The 21956-nt window shown below is 39.7% G+C and overlaps 1 protein-coding gene across 3 annotated transcripts in view; it reads right to left on the bottom strand.

Moving 5' to 3' along the window:
• The window catches only part of LOC145440309 (purine nucleoside phosphorylase-like), a 29029-nt gene extending 10391 nt beyond the window's left edge, over positions 1-18638 (bottom strand). The window contains exons 1-4 of one of the 3 annotated variants that reach the window (XR_013915504.1): positions 18383-18638; positions 16463-16566; positions 16229-16404; positions 12483-12807 (exon numbers count right to left, since the gene is read on the bottom strand). Coding sequence is in view for 2 of the 3 variants with exons in the window: in XM_080317877.1 (XP_080174003.1) it covers positions 12562-12807; positions 16229-16404; positions 16463-16566; positions 18383-18560 (704 nt within the window). In the remaining variant the exon portion in view is untranslated. The remainder of the gene's footprint in view (positions 1-12482; positions 12808-16228; positions 16405-16462; positions 16567-18382) is intronic. The other 2 variants (XM_080317877.1, XM_080317878.1) reach the window with 2 other exon arrangements.
• Positions 18639-21956: the final 3318 nt, after the last annotated feature.

Genomic DNA, 21956 nt, shown 5'->3' with positions numbered 1-21956 from the left:
ACCATCTTTCGCGACTTGGTGTTACAGACATATCAATCGCTCACGCGGTGAAATATTCGTAAGCATCACTCGCATAATTATATTTTGGTAATTATTTTGTCACAGAACCGGCGTAGACGGTGATTCCAACACCAACAATAACCGTGCACACAAACTAACACTTCAAAAAGGGTGTGAAATATTTGTAAAATGCTACGATCACTCACAAGATAATGTCCCAGACATAACCATCATTCGTGACTTGATGTTACATACATACCAATCGCTCACAAGGTAATATTTTGATAGTTTGGTACGGAACTTGATTTCACTCGTAAGATTTATTAAGTAACGAATAACAGACCACCAGTGTCGGTAACTTGAATAGCGACAGATTGTCACTTATTTCCGCTCTAACCCTAATCCTTTGTGAAGTGAACGCTTATTCAAAAGGGTGTGATATAATTTTAAAATCCAACGACCACTCACCGGATAATGCTTCAGACATATAGCAATATCTCATACCCGCTCACAAGGTAATATTTCGGTAATAAGTTTGTCACAGAACCGTCGCAGGCGGTGATTCGAAAACCAACAATTTGTCACTCGCCCGCGATCGCTATATGTTTCACGCCTCCAGAATAGTGGCTGACTTTAGTTGCGTGATAAGATCCATGAAAATATTCAATCAATGTGTTAGTTTATCAACTTGAAATGAAACTCACTACACAAATCAAGTCGATTCGTATCTGAATGTTTTAAATCGGTACAACTCTAATCCTTTGACAAATCCCTTAACGCGTTTTTGTTGAATCGAACGTAACCCGAATATTACTGACGCCGACTTTCAGCCGCATCGAATTATTCGCACATTCGCCACTGTTTTCACACTTATAGAATCAATACCAACTATAACTCTACAAGAATCAAGAATCACAAGTATGTGCATTACACAGTTATTGTCTTTATTAACTTGAAATCAAACACTTAACAAAAACACGCAACTAATCATTTGGCAACTCTAGCATTACCAAAAAATTCCAGTATTGTTGATTGAAAATCCTTGAGTCATTATTATCAAAAATGTTATAGTACCGCATCGGAATCCATTCGCGGGATGTACTAAAGGTAAATCCAGATAATCCAAAATGAAATATTTGGACTTTGACAAACATGACTACTAACTTTGATCCAGTCACATTTCAAGATTATACTTTGAAACAATCCTTGAAACTTACAACTCTATTCACGACTGAGTTTTCCGTTTATCAAATAGAGTTTCAGTAAATACTATCGCGATATTTTAATGTGTTACTACACACAATAGAATCATTCAATGAAATAGCACCTGTTGTAAATATTTCTAACTTGACAACCACTTGTCCATACCGCGATCGACTTGTGACGCGATGAGTTAAATCGGAATATTTCAATCTATTTGTCGAAACCTTGAACAAACTATCAGGTTATTTTTTGTTGTAATCGAGTGAACGGAATTAGTAATAGGTCTCAACATTTTAACATCTTGCCACCAACAAAAGAGTAAAATACAAAAACCTTGTCAAGTCAATCCGTTTGTAACTCACCGAACCAAAGCAAAAAGTGTCCATACGAAAAGTAGACAAGACTACACCAGTAATCACTACAATCCAAAATCCATAGCAAGTTCGGTTTTAGGCATAAATCACCAACTCGTCTTTTTATTTGTTCAACTGTAAAAGTCGTTACTATTCTGTAAGATAAAGTAATTACTACTAGGTATATTTTATAAACCAAAGTAAATACTACTCGGTGTGTGGTTTGAGATTAACATATTACATTTGAGTATACCGGATTTGAATGGCTGACCAACGTAGTCGAGAATTTATTTCTTACAATCAAACGCCGGTGTTACATCGAATGGTATCATACTGTAAACATAAGGATTGACACATTGATTTGATATATGAGATTTTGTAATGTTCGACCACGTCTTGATTATTAAATTATTCACGATAATTAGACCCGGTGTTGTGGTAAAGGTTATTAGAAAATATCACTTTTGACATCGAGTACCAGTCGAAGTGGGTGAACAATACTTAATCCTTTCAGTGACTCGCTGTTGTACGTGCTAAATGTAAAACATTACGAGGTTAAACTCTAAGACTTTGATCAGCACAAGAGCAATTTGGACTATCTTTACTGGCTGTAACCTATTCTACTAGACAAAACTCGCAGCATTAATAAAATCAAAATATGTGCTACCCTGAAATCTACAAAATGTGTTTGTATTGTTGCTAGTAGCGATCACGCATTATCATTTGAATCTTCTAAAGTAATTGTAATGATAAAACCAAACTACTCAAAGTCATTACCAACACAAAAAACGATTTCTGTGATATTCGTCAAACGCATCATACCCCAGTATGCAGAAATTATTTGTAGAGTGCATACCAACAAAGAAATCAGGAACACAACCAACACCGAAAATGATAAATGCGTTTCGTGCTACTATTGATACAAGTTCATTTCTATCAGGTGAAATAAACGCCATCACAAAACTCAGAGCATGCAAAGGTCTTGATTGATATGAATTTCGATTTGTGTCTTATGATACCGGCAAGCATTTTAGAAATATTATGATTCGTTAAACCAAAGTCGTATGTCCGATTATTAATTGATTGGAAACTTGATCACGTACCTCGATCATTACAGAAGATTATAACACCATTGTCCGACAATCTTTTACAAAAGGATCGAAACCAAGTAACTCAAAGTCGTTGCCGTCGCATAAACAATTTGTACGACAACTCTTACAAAAGTACGAAGGATATTAACATCGCACTAAGTAATTAACTTTACTCGATATTCTCGCATTACGAAACTAAAGAATGGTTGGTTAGACTCTACAAACTGTTTCGATATCACAAAACCTTTATTGTCTGAATGGGTGTTCATGTATCTTAATAATCAAATAGTTCAACACAGAACTAGTACTAACAGAAACATCACAGAGTTGTTTACACAAAAGTTTGTATATGCGCACAGTATGCGAATACCATGTGTAAGTCCAGCACAATTGCGGTATCCATCCGAGTTTAGTTAACACAAATTTATTACAACGGAGCCACGTAAACTTTCGTGAAAGAAAAGCATACTCACTCCCAGAGGGTTATGTCAATACCATAGCAGTACCCCAACAACAAAGTACATATGTTTCTAGTCACGGTCCTTACATCTTTCACATAGATCAATCTACTTTGCTAACGAAAAGTGTTGAGTCATCACATGATCGCTCTCACAACAAAACAGCTAGTAGATATTATCATTCAAAATATTCCTAACCCTTTACACACCAGTAACAAATCATACAACGAATATGTTTTGTGGGTCGAATTGTTGTTCAGTGTCAAGTCTACCTGTTGAAACGTACATTAAAACAACACAGCCACAATCAAATTAAAACCACGAATCTATTTTCATTTCCTCGCAAACTGTCACATACAGAAAAATAAATTTAATTCCCCAAAACATACTTGTAACCAATCGCTTTCATTAAACACACAACACTATAATAGTATTTACTTTCTACAACATAGACATTCCGGTGTAGTCAAGAAATATTTTTAATAATCAAAATCATCGACTTCTGTTTACGGTGTTAGTGTGTGCATGTCATACATGTGGGCCCGTGTTAAAATGGACACGACACGACTGACTGTAAGGAGATAGAAGTCTATCGCATAGATTTACATGTGGTCTTCGCTACGGTTTCAAAAAACGAATCATCTCTTTTGCATTGATCTAGACCGAGCAAGTTAGTTAATGACCATGATTGTGTTTGTCATATGTGAATGATAGGGTTACTGTCAAATCTACATACAACAATCTTCTGACGATCATAATAACAATTTCATTTTCCGCCCTTCATAATTGTACAACTCGGTAACTACGTTTAACAAGACCAATCACACTACCAGCGTTGAACACAAGATACCTACCCAAGTAAAAATATCATTCTAGTTTGGACAACTGACGTTTACCTGTGTAAAATTATCATTTTCACTTGGAGGTCGACCGTTACCTAACTAAAATACCATTGTCCTTTGAAAATGTGGCGTTTACCCAGTGTAACAATACATTTTCACATGGGGATCCATCGTTTCCCAGAGTAACAAACCCCTTTTCCTTTCGAAATCTATTTTTTTCGTGGGTAACAAATCTTTTTCACTTGGAAATATCTTTTTTCCTCGGGTAACAAACCTTTTTCACTTGCAAATATATTTTTTCTCTTGGTAACAAACCTTTTTCACTTGCAAATATCTTTTTTCTCTTGGTAACAAACCTTTTTCCCTTGGAAATATATTTTTTCTCTTGGTAACAAACCTTTTTCACTGAGCAACAAACCATTTTCACTTGGTGGGTCGTCGTTTACCTTAGTAAAAATATCATTTTCCTTTGGAGATCCGGCGTTTACCATTGTAACAATAAATTTTCTCTTGGTCATCTAGCTTTTCCTAGAGTAACAAAACCATTTTCATTTTGAAATCTGACAAACACACCTGACAATTTGGTATTTGTTGTATTGACGATAGTTTGAAATAGATTACAACGAACAGTGACGGAAATATACACGGAGTTACAGAGTATACCTCCATCAGTCGTATCACATCAATATCATCGGTTAACAACATACAATATACTCTTGTACACAGAAATGTATGTTTCGGAAAATTGGACAATAGGCTTCGATAGTTCTGTGATGTCCGGGTTCGTGCTTTGGATTTTCCAGAGTCAAAATGTCTGAATAAAACACCTCCTCGACGATGGTTGGTATGTGGATAACGGTGTTCGGAAAACGGTTGGATTCATGTTACCCATCGTGATAACAACTCCAGGTCGAGTTTTCCCCCCTGCATGTTTACTATATTGTATCTTTATTGGTTAGTGTATGTCTCGACATTCAGTTTGAAATCGGAAACCCTGATAAAGTACGTAACCGGATCCGGATATCAACTCTGAATCGATAAACCAATGAACAATATTCAAAGTAAACATGTTATACCCTGTGTTTCCACGAAAAAAATACCATCCAGACATACGTCGCGCTTGTTTTCCCACAACAGTATACGCGTAAATGGAGGTGTGTGACATTGCATGCAATGTGTTGGTATACAAACATCGGGGAGTAAGCCTTCGATCCACAGACATTATCATAGCCGGTAGTTTTGATGTAGATCGAATGTCACCCGATAACAATGTCATACCAATAAGTCACATTGCAATGACTCTGAGTCAATCTGAAGCAGGACATACAGACACCGTTCACTGATTTACTCGATGGTTTTATCGCGTTTTAACATTACAAGATAGTCATGACCCTATCTCCGGACAGACGTCCCAGATCAATTGGATACATGGGTCAATATCCATCGTGTTGTCGAGACCGAAGTTTTCCGCTGAGACTGCAGCGTTTCACCAATGTGAACTATCGAAGTACGGTGCTCGAAATGATTGTGATCAGTCTTTCAGTCACGATGCAAGGATGTCGCTACTCCCACATAACGACTCCAGATAAATATCGTGAACAGTGATTCTGAAAATCTCGGACTGATACTGTGATCCAATAAGGTATGTTTCTGTGGAATGAAGACTGCAATCGTACACCACAATAGAACACTACCTCGCGATTTCACACACACAATCATAAAACACATCATCGTAAGGGTCCAGTTCGTCCGGCTACATTTCGAAACGGTCATCGCCACAAGAGATCGGGTTGGTCTCGTCGTATCGGTAGCATTTTGACACTGTCATCACCACAAGGCTATTGACGTCGTTTCGGTTGGTCATGTCAATCCGTTTTACAATTTACCGTTTTTCAACTCCTTGCACCATACTGTTACGATACAGACAAGAAGCATCGGTGGAAATAATAAAACACGGAAGGCACACTTTGGTGTTATTTGACATGGATTTTACACCAGATGAACCTCACATTCGAGCGATACATTGGAATGGTGCTTGTATTGTTGACGTCAAAGGAAAAGAAATGTATCGATTTATCGGATTTGTACATATCCAACAAAAATCTGGGTATATGATTGTGCACGGTTCGCATATTTGACTCTGAACGCTCTATTGCTATATGCTGTATAGTTCACTTTCACCGTCGTGCGAATAACCAATTTTACGGTTCCATGTTTGTGTGTCTGTATGTCCTGCTTCAGATTGACTCAGAGTCATTGCAATGTGACTTATTGGTATGACATTGTTATCGGGTGACATTCGATCTACATCAAAACTACCGGCTATGATAATGTCTGTGGATCGAAGGCTTACTCCCCGATGTTTGTATACCAACACATTGCATGCAATGTCACACACCTCCATTTACGCGTATACTGTTGTGGGAAAACAAGCGCGACGTATGTCTGGATGGTATTTTTTTCGTGGAAACACAGGGTATAACATGTTTACTTTGAATATTGTTCATTGGTTTATCGATTCAGAGTTGATATCCGAAACCGGTTACGTACTTTATCAGGGTTTCCGATTTCAAACTGAATGTCGAGACATACACTAACCAATAAAGATACAATATAGTAAACATGCAGGGGGGAAAACTCGACCTGGAGTTGTTATCACGATGGGTAACATAAATCCAACCGTTTTCCGAACACCGTTATCCACATACCAACCATCGTCGAGGAGGTGTTTTATTCAGACATTTTGACTCTGGAAAATCCAAAGCACGAACCCGGACATCACAGAACTATCGAAGCCTATTGTCCAATTTTCCGAAACATACATTTCTGTGTACAAGAGTATATTGTATGTGGTTAACCGATGATATTGATGTGATACGACTGATGGAGGTATACTCTGTAACTCCGTGTATATTTCCGTCACTGTTCGTTGTAATCTATTTCAAACTATCGTCAATACAACAAATACCAAATTGTCAGGTGTGTTTGTCAGATTTCAAAATGAAAATGGTTTTGTTACTCTAGGAAAAGCTAGATGACCAAGAGAAAATTTATTGTTACAATGGTAAACGCCGGATCTCCAAAGGAAAATGATATTTTTACTAAGGTAAACGACGACCCACCAAGTGAAAATGGTTTGTTGCTCAGTGAAAAAAGGTTTGTTACCAAGAGAAAAAATATATTTCCAAGGGAAAAAGGTTTGTTACCAAGAGAAAAAAGATTTTTGCAAGTGAAAAAGGTTTGTTACCAAGAGAAAAAATATATTTGCAAGGGAAAAAGGTTTGTTACCCGAGGAAAAAAGATATTTCCAAGTGAAAAAGATTTGTTACCCACGAAAAAAATAGATTTCGAAAGGAAAAGGGGTTTGTTACTCTGGGAAACGATGGATCCCCATGTGAAAATGTATTGTTACACTGGGTAAACGCCACATTTTCAAAGGACAATGGTATTTTAGTTAGGTAACGGTCGACCTCCAAGTGAAAATGATAATTTTACACAGGTAAACGTCAGTTGTCCAAACTAGAATGATATTTTTACTTGGGTAGGTATCTTGTGTTCAACGCTGGTAGTGTGATTGGTCTTGTTAAACGTAGTTACCGAGTTGTACAATTATGAAGGGCGGAAAATGAAATTGTTATTATGATCGTCAGAAGATTGTTGTATGTAGATTTGACAGTAACCCTATCATTCACATATGACAAACACAATCATGGTCATTAACTAACTTGCTCGGTCTAGATCAATGCAAAAGAGATGATTCGTTTTTTGAAACCGTAGCGAAGACCACATGTAAATCTATGCGATAGACTTCTATCTCCTTACAGTCAGTCGTGTCGTGTCCATTTTAACACGGGCCCACATGTATGACATGCACACACTAACACCGTAAACAGAAGTCGATGATTTTGATTATTAAAAATATTTCTTGACTACACCGGAATGTCTATGTTGTAGAAAGTAAATACTATTATAGTGTTGTGTGTTTAATGAAAGCGATTGGTTACAAGTATGTTTTGGGGAATTAAATTTATTTTTCTGTATGTGACAGTTTGCGAGGAAATGAAAATAGATTCGTGGTTTTAATTTGATTGTGGCTGTGTTGTTTTAATGTACGTTTCAACAGGTAGACTTGACACTGAACAACAATTCGACCCACAAAACATATTCGTTGTATGATTTGTTACTGGTGTGTAAAGGGTTAGGAATATTTTGAATGATAATATCTACTAGCTGTTTTGTTGTGAGAGCGATCATGTGATGACTCAACACTTTTCGTTAGCAAAGTAGATTGATCTATGTGAAAGATGTAAGGACCGTGACTAGAAACATATGTACTTTGTTGTTGGGGTACTGCTATGGTATTGACATAACCCTCTGGGAGTGAGTATGCTTTTCTTTCACGAAAGTTTACGTGGCTCCGTTGTAATAAATTTGTGTTAACTAAACTCGGATGGATACCGCAATTGTGCTGGACTTACACATGGTATTCGCATACTGTGCGCATATACAAACTTTTGTGTAAACAACTCTGTGATGTTTCTGTTAGTACTAGTTCTGTGTTGAACTATTTGATTATTAAGATACATGAACACCCATTCAGACAATAAAGGTTTTGTGATATCGAAACAGTTTGTAGAGTCTAACCAACCATTCTTTAGTTTCGTAATGCGAGAATATCGAGTAAAGTTAATTACTTAGTGCGATGTTAATATCCTTCGTACTTTTGTAAGAGTTGTCGTACAAATTGTTTATGCGACGGCAACGACTTTGAGTTACTTGGTTTCGATCCTTTTGTAAAAGATTGTCGGACAATGGTGTTATAATCTTCTGTAATGATCGAGGTACGTGATCAAGTTTCCAATCAATTAATAATCGGACATACGACTTTGGTTTAACGAATCATAATATTTCTAAAATGCTTGCCGGTATCATAAGACACAAATCGAAATTCATATCAATCAAGACCTTTGCATGCTCTGAGTTTTGTGATGGCGTTTATTTCACCTGATAGAAATGAACTTGTATCAATAGTAGCACGAAACGCATTTATCATTTTCGGTGTTGGTTGTGTTCCTGATTTCTTTGTTGGTATGCACTCTACAAATAATTTCTGCATACTGGGGTATGATGCGTTTGACGAATATCACAGAAATCGTTTTTTGTGTTGGTAATGACTTTGAGTAGTTTGGTTTTATCATTACAATTACTTTAGAAGATTCAAATGATAATGCGTGATCGCTACTAGCAACAATACAAACACATTTTGTAGATTTCAGGGTAGCACATATTTTGATTTTATTAATGCTGCGAGTTTTGTCTAGTAGAATAGGTTACAGCCAGTAAAGATAGTCCAAATTGCTCTTGTGCTGATCAAAGTCTTAGAGTTTAACCTCGTAATGTTTTACATTTAGCACGTACAACAGCGAGTCACTGAAAGGATTAAGTATTGTTCACCCACTTCGACTGGTACTCGATGTCAAAAGTGATATTTTCTAATAACCTTTACCACAACACCGGGTCTAATTATCGTGAATAATTTAATAATCAAGACGTGGTCGAACATTACAAAATCTCATATATCAAATCAATGTGTCAATCCTTATGTTTACAGTATGATACCATTCGATGTAACACCGGCGTTTGATTGTAAGAAATAAATTCTCGACTACGTTGGTCAGCCATTCAAATCCGGTATACTCAAATGTAATATGTTAATCTCAAACCACACACCGAGTAGTATTTACTTTGGTTTATAAAATATACCTAGTAGTAATTACTTTATCTTACAGAATAGTAACGACTTTTACAGTTGAACAAATAAAAAGACGAGTTGGTGATTTATGCCTAAAACCGAACTTGCTATGGATTTTGGATTGTAGTGATTACTGGTGTAGTCTTGTCTACTTTTCGTATGGACACTTTTTGCTTTGGTTCGGTGAGTTACAAACGGATTGACTTGACAAGGTTTTTGTATTTTACTCTTTTGTTGGTGGCAAGATGTTAAAATGTTGAGACCTATTACTAATTCCGTTCACTCGATTACAACAAAAAATAACCTGATAGTTTGTTCAAGGTTTCGACAAATAGATTGAAATATTCCGATTTAACTCATCGCGTCACAAGTCGATCGCGGTATGGACAAGTGGTTGTCAAGTTAGAAATATTTACAACAGGTGCTATTTCATTGAATGATTCTATTGTGTGTAGTAACACATTAAAATATCGCGATAGTATTTACTGAAACTCTATTTGATAAACGGAAAACTCAGTCGTGAATAGAGTTGTAAGTTTCAAGGATTGTTTCAAAGTATAATCTTGAAATGTGACTGGATCAAAGTTAGTAGTCATGTTTGTCAAAGTCCAAATATTTCATTTTGGATTATCTGGATTTACCTTTAGTACATCCCGCGAATGGATTCCGATGCGGTACTATAACATTTTTGATAATAATGACTCAAGGATTTTCAATCAACAATACTGGAATTTTTTGGTAATGCTAGAGTTGCCAAATGATTAGTTGCGTGTTTTTGTTAAGTGTTTGATTTCAAGTTAATAAAGACAATAACTGTGTAATGCACATACTTGTGATTCTTGATTCTTGTAGAGTTATAGTTGGTATTGATTCTATAAGTGTGAAAACAGTGGCGAATGTGCGAATAATTCGATGCGGCTGAAAGTCGGCGTCAGTAATATTCGGGTTACGTTCGATTCAACAAAAACGCGTTAAGGGATTTGTCAAAGGATTAGAGTTGTACCGATTTAAAACATTCAGATACGAATCGACTTGATTTGTGTAGTGAGTTTCATTTCAAGTTGATAAACTAACACATTGATTGAATATTTTCATGGATCTTATCACGCAACTAAAGTCAGCCACTATTCTGGAGGCGTGAAACATATAGCGATCGCGGGCGAGTGACAAATTGTTGGTTTTCGAATCACCGCCTGCGACGGTTCTGTGACAAACTTATTACCGAAATATTACCTTGTGAGCGGGTATGAGATATTGCTATATGTCTGAAGCATTATCCGGTGAGTGGTCGTTGGATTTTAAAATTATATCACACCCTTTTGAATAAGCGTTCACTTCACAAAGGATTAGGGTTAGAGCGGAAATAAGTGACAATCTGTCGCTATTCAAGTTACCGACACTGGTGGTCTGTTATTCGTTACTTAATAAATCTTACGAGTGAAATCAAGTTCCGTACCAAACTATCAAAATATTACCTTGTGAGCGATTGGTATGTATGTAACATCAAGTCACGAATGATGGTTATGTCTGGGACATTATCTTGTGAGTGATCGTAGCATTTTACAAATATTTCACACCCTTTTTGAAGTGTTAGTTTGTGTGCACGGTTATTGTTGGTGTTGGAATCACCGTCTACGCCGGTTCTGTGACAAAATAATTACCAAAATATAATTATGCGAGTGATGCTTACGAATATTTCACCGCGTGAGCGATTGATATGTCTGTAACACCAAGTCGCGAAAGATGGTTATGTCCGAGACATTATCTTGTTAGCGATCGTGGGATTTTACAATTATTTCACACCTATTTGAAGTGTTAGTTTGTGTACACGGTTATTGTTGGTATTGGAATCGCCGTCTACGCCGGCTCTGTGACAAAATAATTACCAAAATATAATTCTGCGAGTGATTCTAAGATTTTGTAAACTATTCCACACCGTTTTTTGCTAAAAGTACGACATGCCACCCGCAGTCTATACCCGAAAGTACGAATCACCACCGCGTCCATAAGAATAACGCTAGCCGCATGCCAACGCACCCATAAGACATAAGAGCCGCATGCCAACACGAGTTTCCCCGCGCAGGTCATTCGGAATATAGGTCGCACGCACTGCTTAATCCTCTTGCAAGCCGCGTTTCCGTTTGTGCGGTTATTGTTGGCGACTCGTACATATTCAACACCACGCGAGAGATGCCTATACTCGAAAGTACGAATCACCAACACGAGTTTTCGAGGCACCGTGTGAGAGATGCCTATACCGAAAAGGGTTACCGTGTGAGAGGCTCCATAAGACACAACGGCACCGTGCGAGAGATGCCTATACTTGAAAGTACGACTCACCGACACGAGTTTTCGAGGCACCGTGTGAGAGATGCCTATGCCGAAAAGGGTTACCGTGTGAGAGGCTCCATAAGACACAACGGCACCGTGCGAGAGATGTCTATACTTGAAAGTACGACTCACCAACACGAGTTTTCGAGGCACCGTGTGAGAGATGCCTATACCGAAAAGGGTTACCGTGTGAGAGGCTCCATAAGACACAACGGCACCGTGCGAGAGATGCCTATACTTGAAAGTACGACTCACCAACACGAGTTTTCGAGGCACCGTGTGAGAGATACCTATGCCGAAAAGGGTTACCGTGTGAGAGGCTCCATAAGACACAATGGCACCGTGCGAGAGATAGGGGGGGTCAAAAGGGTCACCGTGCCAACACGAGTTTCGAGGCACCGTGCGAGCGGGCCCATAAGAACCAATAGCCGCTCACGACCGATCTACATAACTACTCCCAATCACCATTGAATTTTCACAGTCGACAGATATCGCTGTGCTATATACTGCATAATTAGTCATATTAGAAACCTAGAATGATCCTTTTGTCCAAGTCTGGTTGGATATGGCTTTTGAAATTTTTTACCGACAGCGTCGCATCCCAACTGGAGCATAATCTTCATCTCCCAGATGGTTTCATACGAGGGTCCCGCGACATTGCAATAGATTCCTTCTCTCATTCTATCGCCGTAACCCACTGAGTCAGCAACCTCTCTCATAAGAGCGCGAAGGTCCCGGCTGTACGCGTTTGAGACAGGTATGAAACGAGGTCCAAACCTGGGGCACAGCATACGCTTTATCAAGTGAAGTAGAAGCAACGCTATAAATTTCCACTTGATTACAAGTAGAAGTAGTTATTCGCAAGTAGAAAAGAAGATAGTTCAGGCCTAGATTTGCCTAAACCACCTGAGGAAGTATGCCAGTAGCCAATATCTACTTGAGGCAGTGTTGGGATCAAGTCACTACCTTCGAGTCACGAGTCATCTCGAGTCATTGCAGATTTTGACTCGAGTCAAGTCGAGTCAAGTCAAGTCAAGTCACGAGTCAAGTCACGATTCAAGTCAAATTGAATTTTCGGAGTATGAATGATGATACAAAGTCATTACATTTTGCCAACTGGGTGAAGGACAGGTTAATGAACCTTTTATCTTGAGTCAAATAACGAATACCTAGTTAAATCAGGGGTGGGCAAACTACGGCCCGCGGGCCGCATGCGGCCCGCGACACCGTTCTGTGCGGCCCGCGAGAGTCTAAAGAAACTTTTTTCAAATATTGATAAAATGCGTACTAAAAATCGAATTAATGTAGGGACTTGATTGACTTTTTCTGAGTATATTTCACCATGATAATTCTTAGACAGTGGTTCTCAAACTGGTGGGCGCGTCTCCCTTGAGGGCGTGAAAGCATCTGAAAGGGGGTGCGAAGCTGAGCTCAACTGAAAAATTTTTTCGCGCTTTGCGCGATTTACATCCAATTCAAAGTTATTGCTCCGTATTTAGTCTGAATTAAACATTTAAAAATCTCTCATACCCGGTCGTAACCTTCCATGCCATCAAACTACCCGTTAGGTTTGCTGGCATCCTGGTTGCGTTTTGTGATATGACGATAAGGGGGCGCGAAATATTTCACCATCATAGGGGTGGGGGGGGGCGTGTCTTAAAAAGTTTGAGAAGCACTGATCTAAGGTAAATACTTGATATCACAGCGGGATAGCTGCAACGAGATTGACATAATTTGGATCACGAGAGGGATTTCGGATTGTCCACTTCATTTTTAATTATTTCAGTGTTGTGCTCATAAAAACAATTCGGGCGTGTTTTAGGTAGATTCGTTGTCTGTATGGATAGAATTGGGGTATTTATATTTTTATCTATGCATAGTAGAAGCGTGTTTGAAGCTAACATGGTTATTGCTTATGATGCTGTCAGCATTGTGTGTCCTGGAACTGAACCAAAAGTGGAATTAGTAAATCTATGCACAGATCGCTGTCACAGATTTAAATTTCAATCCGGTTCTAAGAATCGGGGAAACCGACTTTCATCTCTATAGTTTTGACAAATTGGTTATTGAGGTCGACCAGCCTATGAAATCTCGCCACTTTATGTTTCTGCCGCGTATACGATATCATCAAATTAATGTTTGGCTTGTTTTAAATAAGCCCATATACAGCACCGTAACTGCCGCACCCCAAACCCCCCAATTGGGGGGGGGCCCGGGCTCGAAGGGGGCCCAAAATTATTTCGTGAATTAGCATAAAGCATAGAGTATTTTTTGAAAATTTCTGCAATTTTATCAATTTTTTTTTCGCGCTTCGCGCGAATTCAAGTAGCCATTTCTCTTTATTATTGGGTATTGGGCCATTACCGCCCCACGACTCACCAAGAAATACAATCAAGTTTTAGGCCATATGACATGCGACTCCAAGAAGTGTGCCAGAACGATCGGCAGCGAGAAAACCTTGGCCGAAAAGGTTCGCACCTCGCGCTGGCTCACAATACAGTACAGATGATTTCGTGACAAACGCGAATAACGTGATGGAGGGGTCGTTTCATCACCCTATGAGAGCCCAAGAGCCACGTTTTGGGGGCCTGACGAGGTGCTGTTTCGTTCCTGCCAACGGGTATACGCCCGAAGATGTTTAATTATTATTGAGTGGTTCTACCTTTTCAAACACACCTCACTCAGCTCTACCGGCAAATCTGATTACGTGAGCAGAGAGAAGATAAAAATTGATAACAATATATCTGCAATTCCCGATCATACTGACCGATTCAGTCATGAGATCTAGAAATTTCCCGCGCCTCGCGCGCTTAGGCGACAAAAGCTGATTCACTATACAAACTCCCAAGGAATAAGATAAATAGCGGTGAACAGGGCATCGCCGGAGGGGGGTCTGGGGGGCGAAGCCCCCCAGAATTTCGGTCTATAACCCTATGGGGGGCCCAAGACCAAAGTTTTTTGGGGGGCCTGACGAAGTGCTGTTACGGCCCTGCCCATATATTATCTCCATGGCCTCACTATATAATCAAATATCAATATCGCGTTTTGGTTTATAATCTCAATTTTATATAGTGCGGCCCGCGAATGGATTCAGATGTTGAATGCGGCCCGCGAGCTCAAAAGTTTGCCCACCCCTGAGTTAAATATACATGCAAAAAGGTGTTGTATCGCTCACGCACACGAAGAATTGCTAATAAAATACGAGAGTAACTGTATAGATACATGCTATAGTCTGTTATTTGGTTATTATCAGCCAATCTAAAGGATCGAACAGGAAGCCTCGAGAAGTTGAACAAATTGATGTGGTACAATACACTACCCATGTACACATCCATGAGAATATAAATCCATAAACTATATATTCGTTCGATTTAAATCATACAAGAGTGTGCGCAATGTAAGCACTGAGCCGTCTAAGAAACAAAGATACGTTTCTATGAGACTAATCTAGTGCTACTATACGACAACGTAAGCTGTGATCATTTCGTTTGTGGTAAATTTATTTGTGATATAACAATGGAGGATCAGTTAAAAGTACAATCAGTGAATGACTGGTTGCTCTCACAAGTGACAACGGCGTATCGCGAACAACCCGAACATGCATAACATAGGGTGATTTAATCGACACCGTTTACTTAATGACTTGAAATTGACTCGTGAAATTTACTTCGAGTCACGAGTCAATCCACATTTCTGAAGCGCCGAGTCAAGTCAAGTCAAGTCATTTTTGCAAAGTGACTCGAGTCAAGTCAAGTCATACGAAAAAGTTGACTCGAGTCTGACTCGAGTCAAGTCACGACTCGAGTCATCCCAACACTGACTTGAGGTACTTCAAAAAGTCGAAGTCCTTCGTGACTGACCACATCTGGCGTCCTCGAGGGATTACGCTTTTAGACTTCTTCCAGTTGACAATTTTCAGTGTGTTAGGCAACAGCGGGCCGCTAATACTACATACTTTTTTATTTGTAAATCGCTACTTGTATATATTCAATAGAAATTTCCGTCGTTACTTCTATTTCTATACTTAAGATCAACAAAGACAGGCTATATTACTATACTAAACTGCTTTTTGAAGTATACTCAGAGTAGGTTTTGCCTATACTCGCACTATTTCGTCTAGTGAGTTTTAGCCTACACAAATTTTATATCCACGTCCAAATCTATCTTCAAAATCCTAAAATCCGGCCCAAATCCCCACCTTTCGTCGTTTGGTCCCCACAATGGATTATATCCGATGAGACTCGGCAAACTGACGTGATCTTTCACCATCATGAAATCTCCGACATTGTAAGACCTGTTTAGACCTCCAGCGGCGTTCGTGATCACCATCGTCTCCACTCCGAGCAGTTTCATAACGCGAATCGGGAAAGCAACCTAAGACGACACACCACACATCAAGTGACTACATTCACGCTTTTAAACTATTAGCAACCTGCCAAGCTTCATATCCTTCGTACGGATGAAACCTCCCTTGCATGCAGATCACGGACTTGCCGCCAAGATTGCCGAAAACAAGCTGACCTTTGTGGCTGGGAGCTGAAAATAACGATTGGCTAAGCGCGGTTAGCTTGATGAGTACTATTCACAAGATTACCGGACCTCGATCTGACATATCGACACATTCGTCATTCACATTTATCACTTTTATATTTTCTCATTTCTTTTAGTCCCGTGTGCATGCCTCTTATTAACATGGCCTAGGTTAGTGGTTCCCAACCTTTTTCGTCTCGTGGACCCCTCGGCCGATATTTAGGCTAAAATTCCCCCCTATGAAAAATTTGCCTGTGACTAAAAAAAAGATGCATTTTAACGCAAAACCATTTGTTGACTGAGCAATATATGGCCAAACATATTCAGATACGTCCGAACTATGTCGAATGCGGACCGCACTACACCTCTGCAAAGTACGGTTAAATTTGACCCGTTTTTGACCGGTCGGGTAGCCGGCAGCCGCTGACGAAAAACAAATCACCGAGTGCGCTTGTTATGGTCTTGAGTTGAATCGATGAATTCGGCATTCCCCTATCTGTTAATTCATCGCATTGTGTGTTTGTATATCGCATTGTGTATGTTGTGTGTGTCTTGGGCAGATGAAAATATAATCTGTCGATTGATTGGTACGTTTTTCACGTTAGATCGTATATTGGCTTAAAAAGGTAAACATTTTGACTAGCGGCCTCGCGCTGAATTCCGCTCGACTTTTTCCTGCTTATAGTAGCAATTTGGTCGAGAGGCTGTCACGGACCCAATGAAATAGTCTCGCGAGCCTCGCCACTTTATCAGGGGGTGTAATATCTACGGGGGCATTTAAACATACACCTAGCTTAAAATCAGCCTAAGAAACATACAATTGTAAAGAACTACTTTCATACTTAACAGTTCTACCATAAAAATTTTAAAACCTTGTGATCCCCCTTAAAAATTTCAAAATTCCTCTAAGGGGGGAATTCGCCCGGTTAGGAACCGCTGGCCCAGGCCAGTGTCTGATTTCAAAGACTCCTTCAAGTCGCTTCAACACCTTCTTATCTTTTCATTGTATCGCAGGCTTGTGGAGTTTTGAAATTCTTCATATACCGATACTGTTCCGGGAGAATGCTAATCGCCTGACTGGCATTATCAAGGCGCATGAAGCTGGGTCAAGTTTTCGGATAATTTCGAGTTGTCTGGTGAGATTTTTAATCCAGCGAAGTAGGTTGACACGATTAAGTTTTTAATCAGGCTATATCACTATGAACTGTTCCTAGCATGAATTTCACAGAACGTTCCTGCGTCGTGCTTGTGCTGTTTGTATGAAAATTCCATTTCACCCCGTGAAGTTACTAACGGATCCAAGCGTTTTGAAATACGTGGTAGAATATGTGCTGAGTTGTAATCGATATATTTGAATTGCTGCTATACATTGAAATTGAGTACTGTCGTGGCGCACAAGACCTAACGGTGATAGGCGCCACTCTTTTTCTTCTTCCAATAAATAAATCTGAAATACGTGGTAGAATATGTGCCGAGTTGTGATCGATTTATTTGAATTGTTGCTAAATTAAAATTGAGTAATGTCGTAGCGCACAAGACCTAACGGTGATAGGCACCACTCTTTTTCTTCATCCAATAAATAAATAAAGGCGATATCACTCTAGCGGATGAGGTAACTTCATGATCTCCGTCTTACCGGTCGGAACGATATGTATAATTCAATCGACGTAGCGTTTAATTGTGCACCGGTAGACGAATTTACATATATATAGATATATGATGAAAATAAGACCGAGGACTGGTAAAAGTGCGAGACGGGCGTATTAACCGATCCTTTTCTTGAACAATTACTGGTAGTACTTCCAATTCCTCAAGATCAGACCTGTGGACTCTGGGAAATGCGGAATTTTGGTGTAAGGAACGACCACTTTATCTTCAACATCGTCTCCGAGTGCGCTCAGTCCTGTGCCGCAAATAATTCCGATTTTCACCGATCCGGAAAACTTGCTTTTCAAAAAGTCCGCGGACTCGACCACTTTCTCGTACGAATAGCCTGACATCTTTATGCAATTTGACCTACTCTCGCTGAAATCAGAGACAGTCTATTTCAAAATAGCAAGCCGCCAAGGCTAATATATTCAACAAGCTCAAAGCACAGATCAATTCAAGACATATGAGCTTGCAAAGCTGCATGACGACGCACGAAAGGAGGCAATCCAGATGATCAATCTAGTGTGAACGAGCGCATTTCCTGATGGAATTGCCAAATTCAACACAAGAGGACTGACGGCACATCCGATATGGTAGACAATTATTCAAATGCACACAAATAGCGTGCGGTACCATTCAGGTTTTAATGGTAGGCTACCGTAAGACTCTATACGTATGTAATACATATGGTCTTGGCAGAAAATTTCTGCGACTCCCAACTATATCCGAGTTGCTGAAAATATCCGCGAAATACGAGGTGTCTGATACGACCCCTGATGGGTTGGACAAGAATGCACGCCCAGGGGCAGATGGGGAATAGAACCTAATCTGCCATCATGTGGTGTCCCGTCCTGGCAACTTAGATCATTTCCCCACCTATAATTCATTGCTAACAATGATATTTTCTATGTAAGAGGTGGTCTGGTCAACCTTTTTCTATTCACGGCCGCATTTCGATTAATCTTTTCGATTGTTCGGGACATAGCGTAGTGGTGACGATAAGCGTCTACAATTCTGAGATCAACAAAGACAGGCTATATTACTCTACTACAGTGCTCTTCAAACGGGGTTTTCGTACACCCTAGGGTGTACCAAAATTTTAAAAGGGTGTACCACTCACATGGGGTGTACAGGGGTGTACCAGATCCGAATTAAAATGGACTGATGACTATATAGCTATCACAATAAACAGGCAATTGTATGCTTCAGAACATCAATATGTTGATCGGGCGTGCATTATCGTAAAATATGTTCATATCAGCTGTACGAGCTTGTAAGCTATATTCCTTTTGGTGTATCATAAGCATTTGTTTGTGCACATCACTTAAATGTTGGTATGGACTTTTTGATTCCTTTTGGAGTAGAAAATGATGGAGATGACATGTGTTCTGCTTGCAATATCCGTCTGTAATGATACTTGAGGAAACCACTGCGACGGTTCAGAAATATCGAATTTGTACTTTCTGTGAGCTCCTTATAAATAGCGCAATGTACATCATTATATACAGGGGCGTAGCCAGGGTGTCTCGAGGGGGTCTAGTTTGAGAACCACTGTGCTAGCTGGTAGTCCGGATCCTCGAGCCCTGATTAGTATTTAGCATTTCAAATACGTTGCAGCATTGTTCATCCTTATTTCAACAGGCCATGCACCAGCAGACATACGGTCGCATGCAGCCGTTAAACAATATTTATGCAAAACATATTAATTATATTAGAGCGTGTTTTGGCGTCCGTTAATATGAAATTTGAATTAACGAATAGGTTCTCAAATCTGTGAGATATTTTAAACTTGAAAATTTTATTCACGCTTGTGCGATTCAGGTGACCAGGATTTTTCGTATTTAATATATAGTGTAATCTGAGTCCCACCGAACAAATGCAAACCGTAAAGGAAAATGATGCACCCCATAAAGAAATACCAAGACGGATTCGTATGCGTGTATGCCTACACCCCCTCCATCAGCTCCATCGCTTAATCATTCACGTGTGCCAAGAATGGATAAATAGTTGACAGTATAGGCTAATATATGAAACTACCCATATTATAGACGAAACAAATCGTCCACATGTGAAAGTTTTTAGCGCCCGCGCGACTACTGTTACAAATAAAAACTTCTATACGCAAGGTATACCTCAAGAAATAAGTGATGGCGCAGAACACCACAAGCGCTCTCCGCGGTGTGAAGTTGCCAGTAGCCAATTTAACATGAGTATATGCAGGGCCGAAACAGCACTTCGTCACCACCCCTAAAAAAACGTTGGTCTTGGGCCCCCATAGCCTTATAAGCCAAACAGTAGACCCTTAACACGGTCTACGTTTTAACCGCTACATTGTCAGCAAAATTTGTTATACACGTTAGTGGGCTAGTTTATAGCGTAAGATCGCGCGAGGCGTGAAATTTTCTATAATTCGTGATTGAATCCGTCAATAATATCAGAAATTGCAAACATATTGTTAAAAATTTTGTTATTCTCTCTCTCTGCCCAGGTAATCAGATTTACTTTAAGATTTACAATCAAAATGAAATGTTTTGGAAAATTTAGGGCCCGTAAATAAAAATAAGTCGGGCGGTATCCTTGGTCCCTTCGGGTTTTCAGTCAGCAAAAGGGCGGTCCTTTTTGACCAATGTTTTCTCGCTGCCGATCATTCTGGCACACTTCTAGGATCACATTTTGTTACGTGACCTAAAACTTCATATGTATTGGAGCGTCGTGGCGCGGTAATGGCCGACACCGAAATGCCCATTGCTATTGATCTTGCATATTTTGTCTTGGGGACGGCTACCCAATAATCAAGAAATTTGACATTAAATCGGGCGTCGGGCGAAAAATATTGAATGAAGTTGAACAAATTTTTAAAAAGATACTCGATAATTTATGTTTAATCAAGAAATAAATTTGGGACCCCTTCGAGCTTATCCCCCCCATCGACGGGTTTGGGGTGCGGCAGTTAGAGTCCTGATTATATGACGTTCAGACTCCAGATGGGCCATTACGACTCTACGCCGGAATGCGGTAGTATGCTATGTAAGGAATCGAAGCACGGTCGTGAATATCAAGCAGGTTGAACACCCCTGGTCTAGGCTTACTTATACGGAATCAATGAGTTATCCGGTCAGGGGTGTACCAGTTTCAAGTAAACCTTAGAAGGGTGTACCACGACGAAAAAGGTTGAAGAGCACTGCTCTACTAAACTGATTTTTGAAGTATACTCAGCGAGTAGGTTTTGCCTATACACACACTATTTTGTCCAGTGAGTATGATATTAGACTGCTTCTACTTGACAAAACCGCAGTGGTATAATCCACACCTACAACACTAATGGGTTGTGGGTTCGAGTTCGATCTCTCCCGTCGGAGGTTTATCTGGGCTCCTCTTCCCCCGCCGTTGCCGTTCTTACGGCGACAAATAAGCCCAGAAAAAGACCCGACGAAATAAAACACTCACAAGGAATGGAAAGAACTAGTATAGAAAAGACCGCGGCTTCAAAAATATCAACATCGAAAAGAACCGTGATATCAGGCACTCTAGGCCGAGGTGGATGTTAAATTAAAAGGGTCGCTACTGATGCGTGTCGTTCGACATATTCCTATCTGTTCTTGACATCGCATTGTGTCTTTTTGCATTGTATTGTGTGTGACTTGTTCAGATGAAAAATATATCTCAACGATTATTATTATCACTATAGCCTACGGCCGCATTTCCGGGCAGAGTCTAGCTGGGCGCCAAATACTATTGCCAAGCTG

The sequence above is a fragment of the Botryllus schlosseri genome, chromosome 6 (assembly GCF_051294905.1).
Source record: "Botryllus schlosseri isolate E-star chromosome 6, Bs_hap1, whole genome shotgun sequence".
NCBI classification, from domain to species: domain Eukaryota; kingdom Metazoa; phylum Chordata; class Ascidiacea; order Stolidobranchia; family Styelidae; genus Botryllus; species Botryllus schlosseri.
This window is presented reverse-complemented; position numbering and strand designations above follow the sequence as displayed.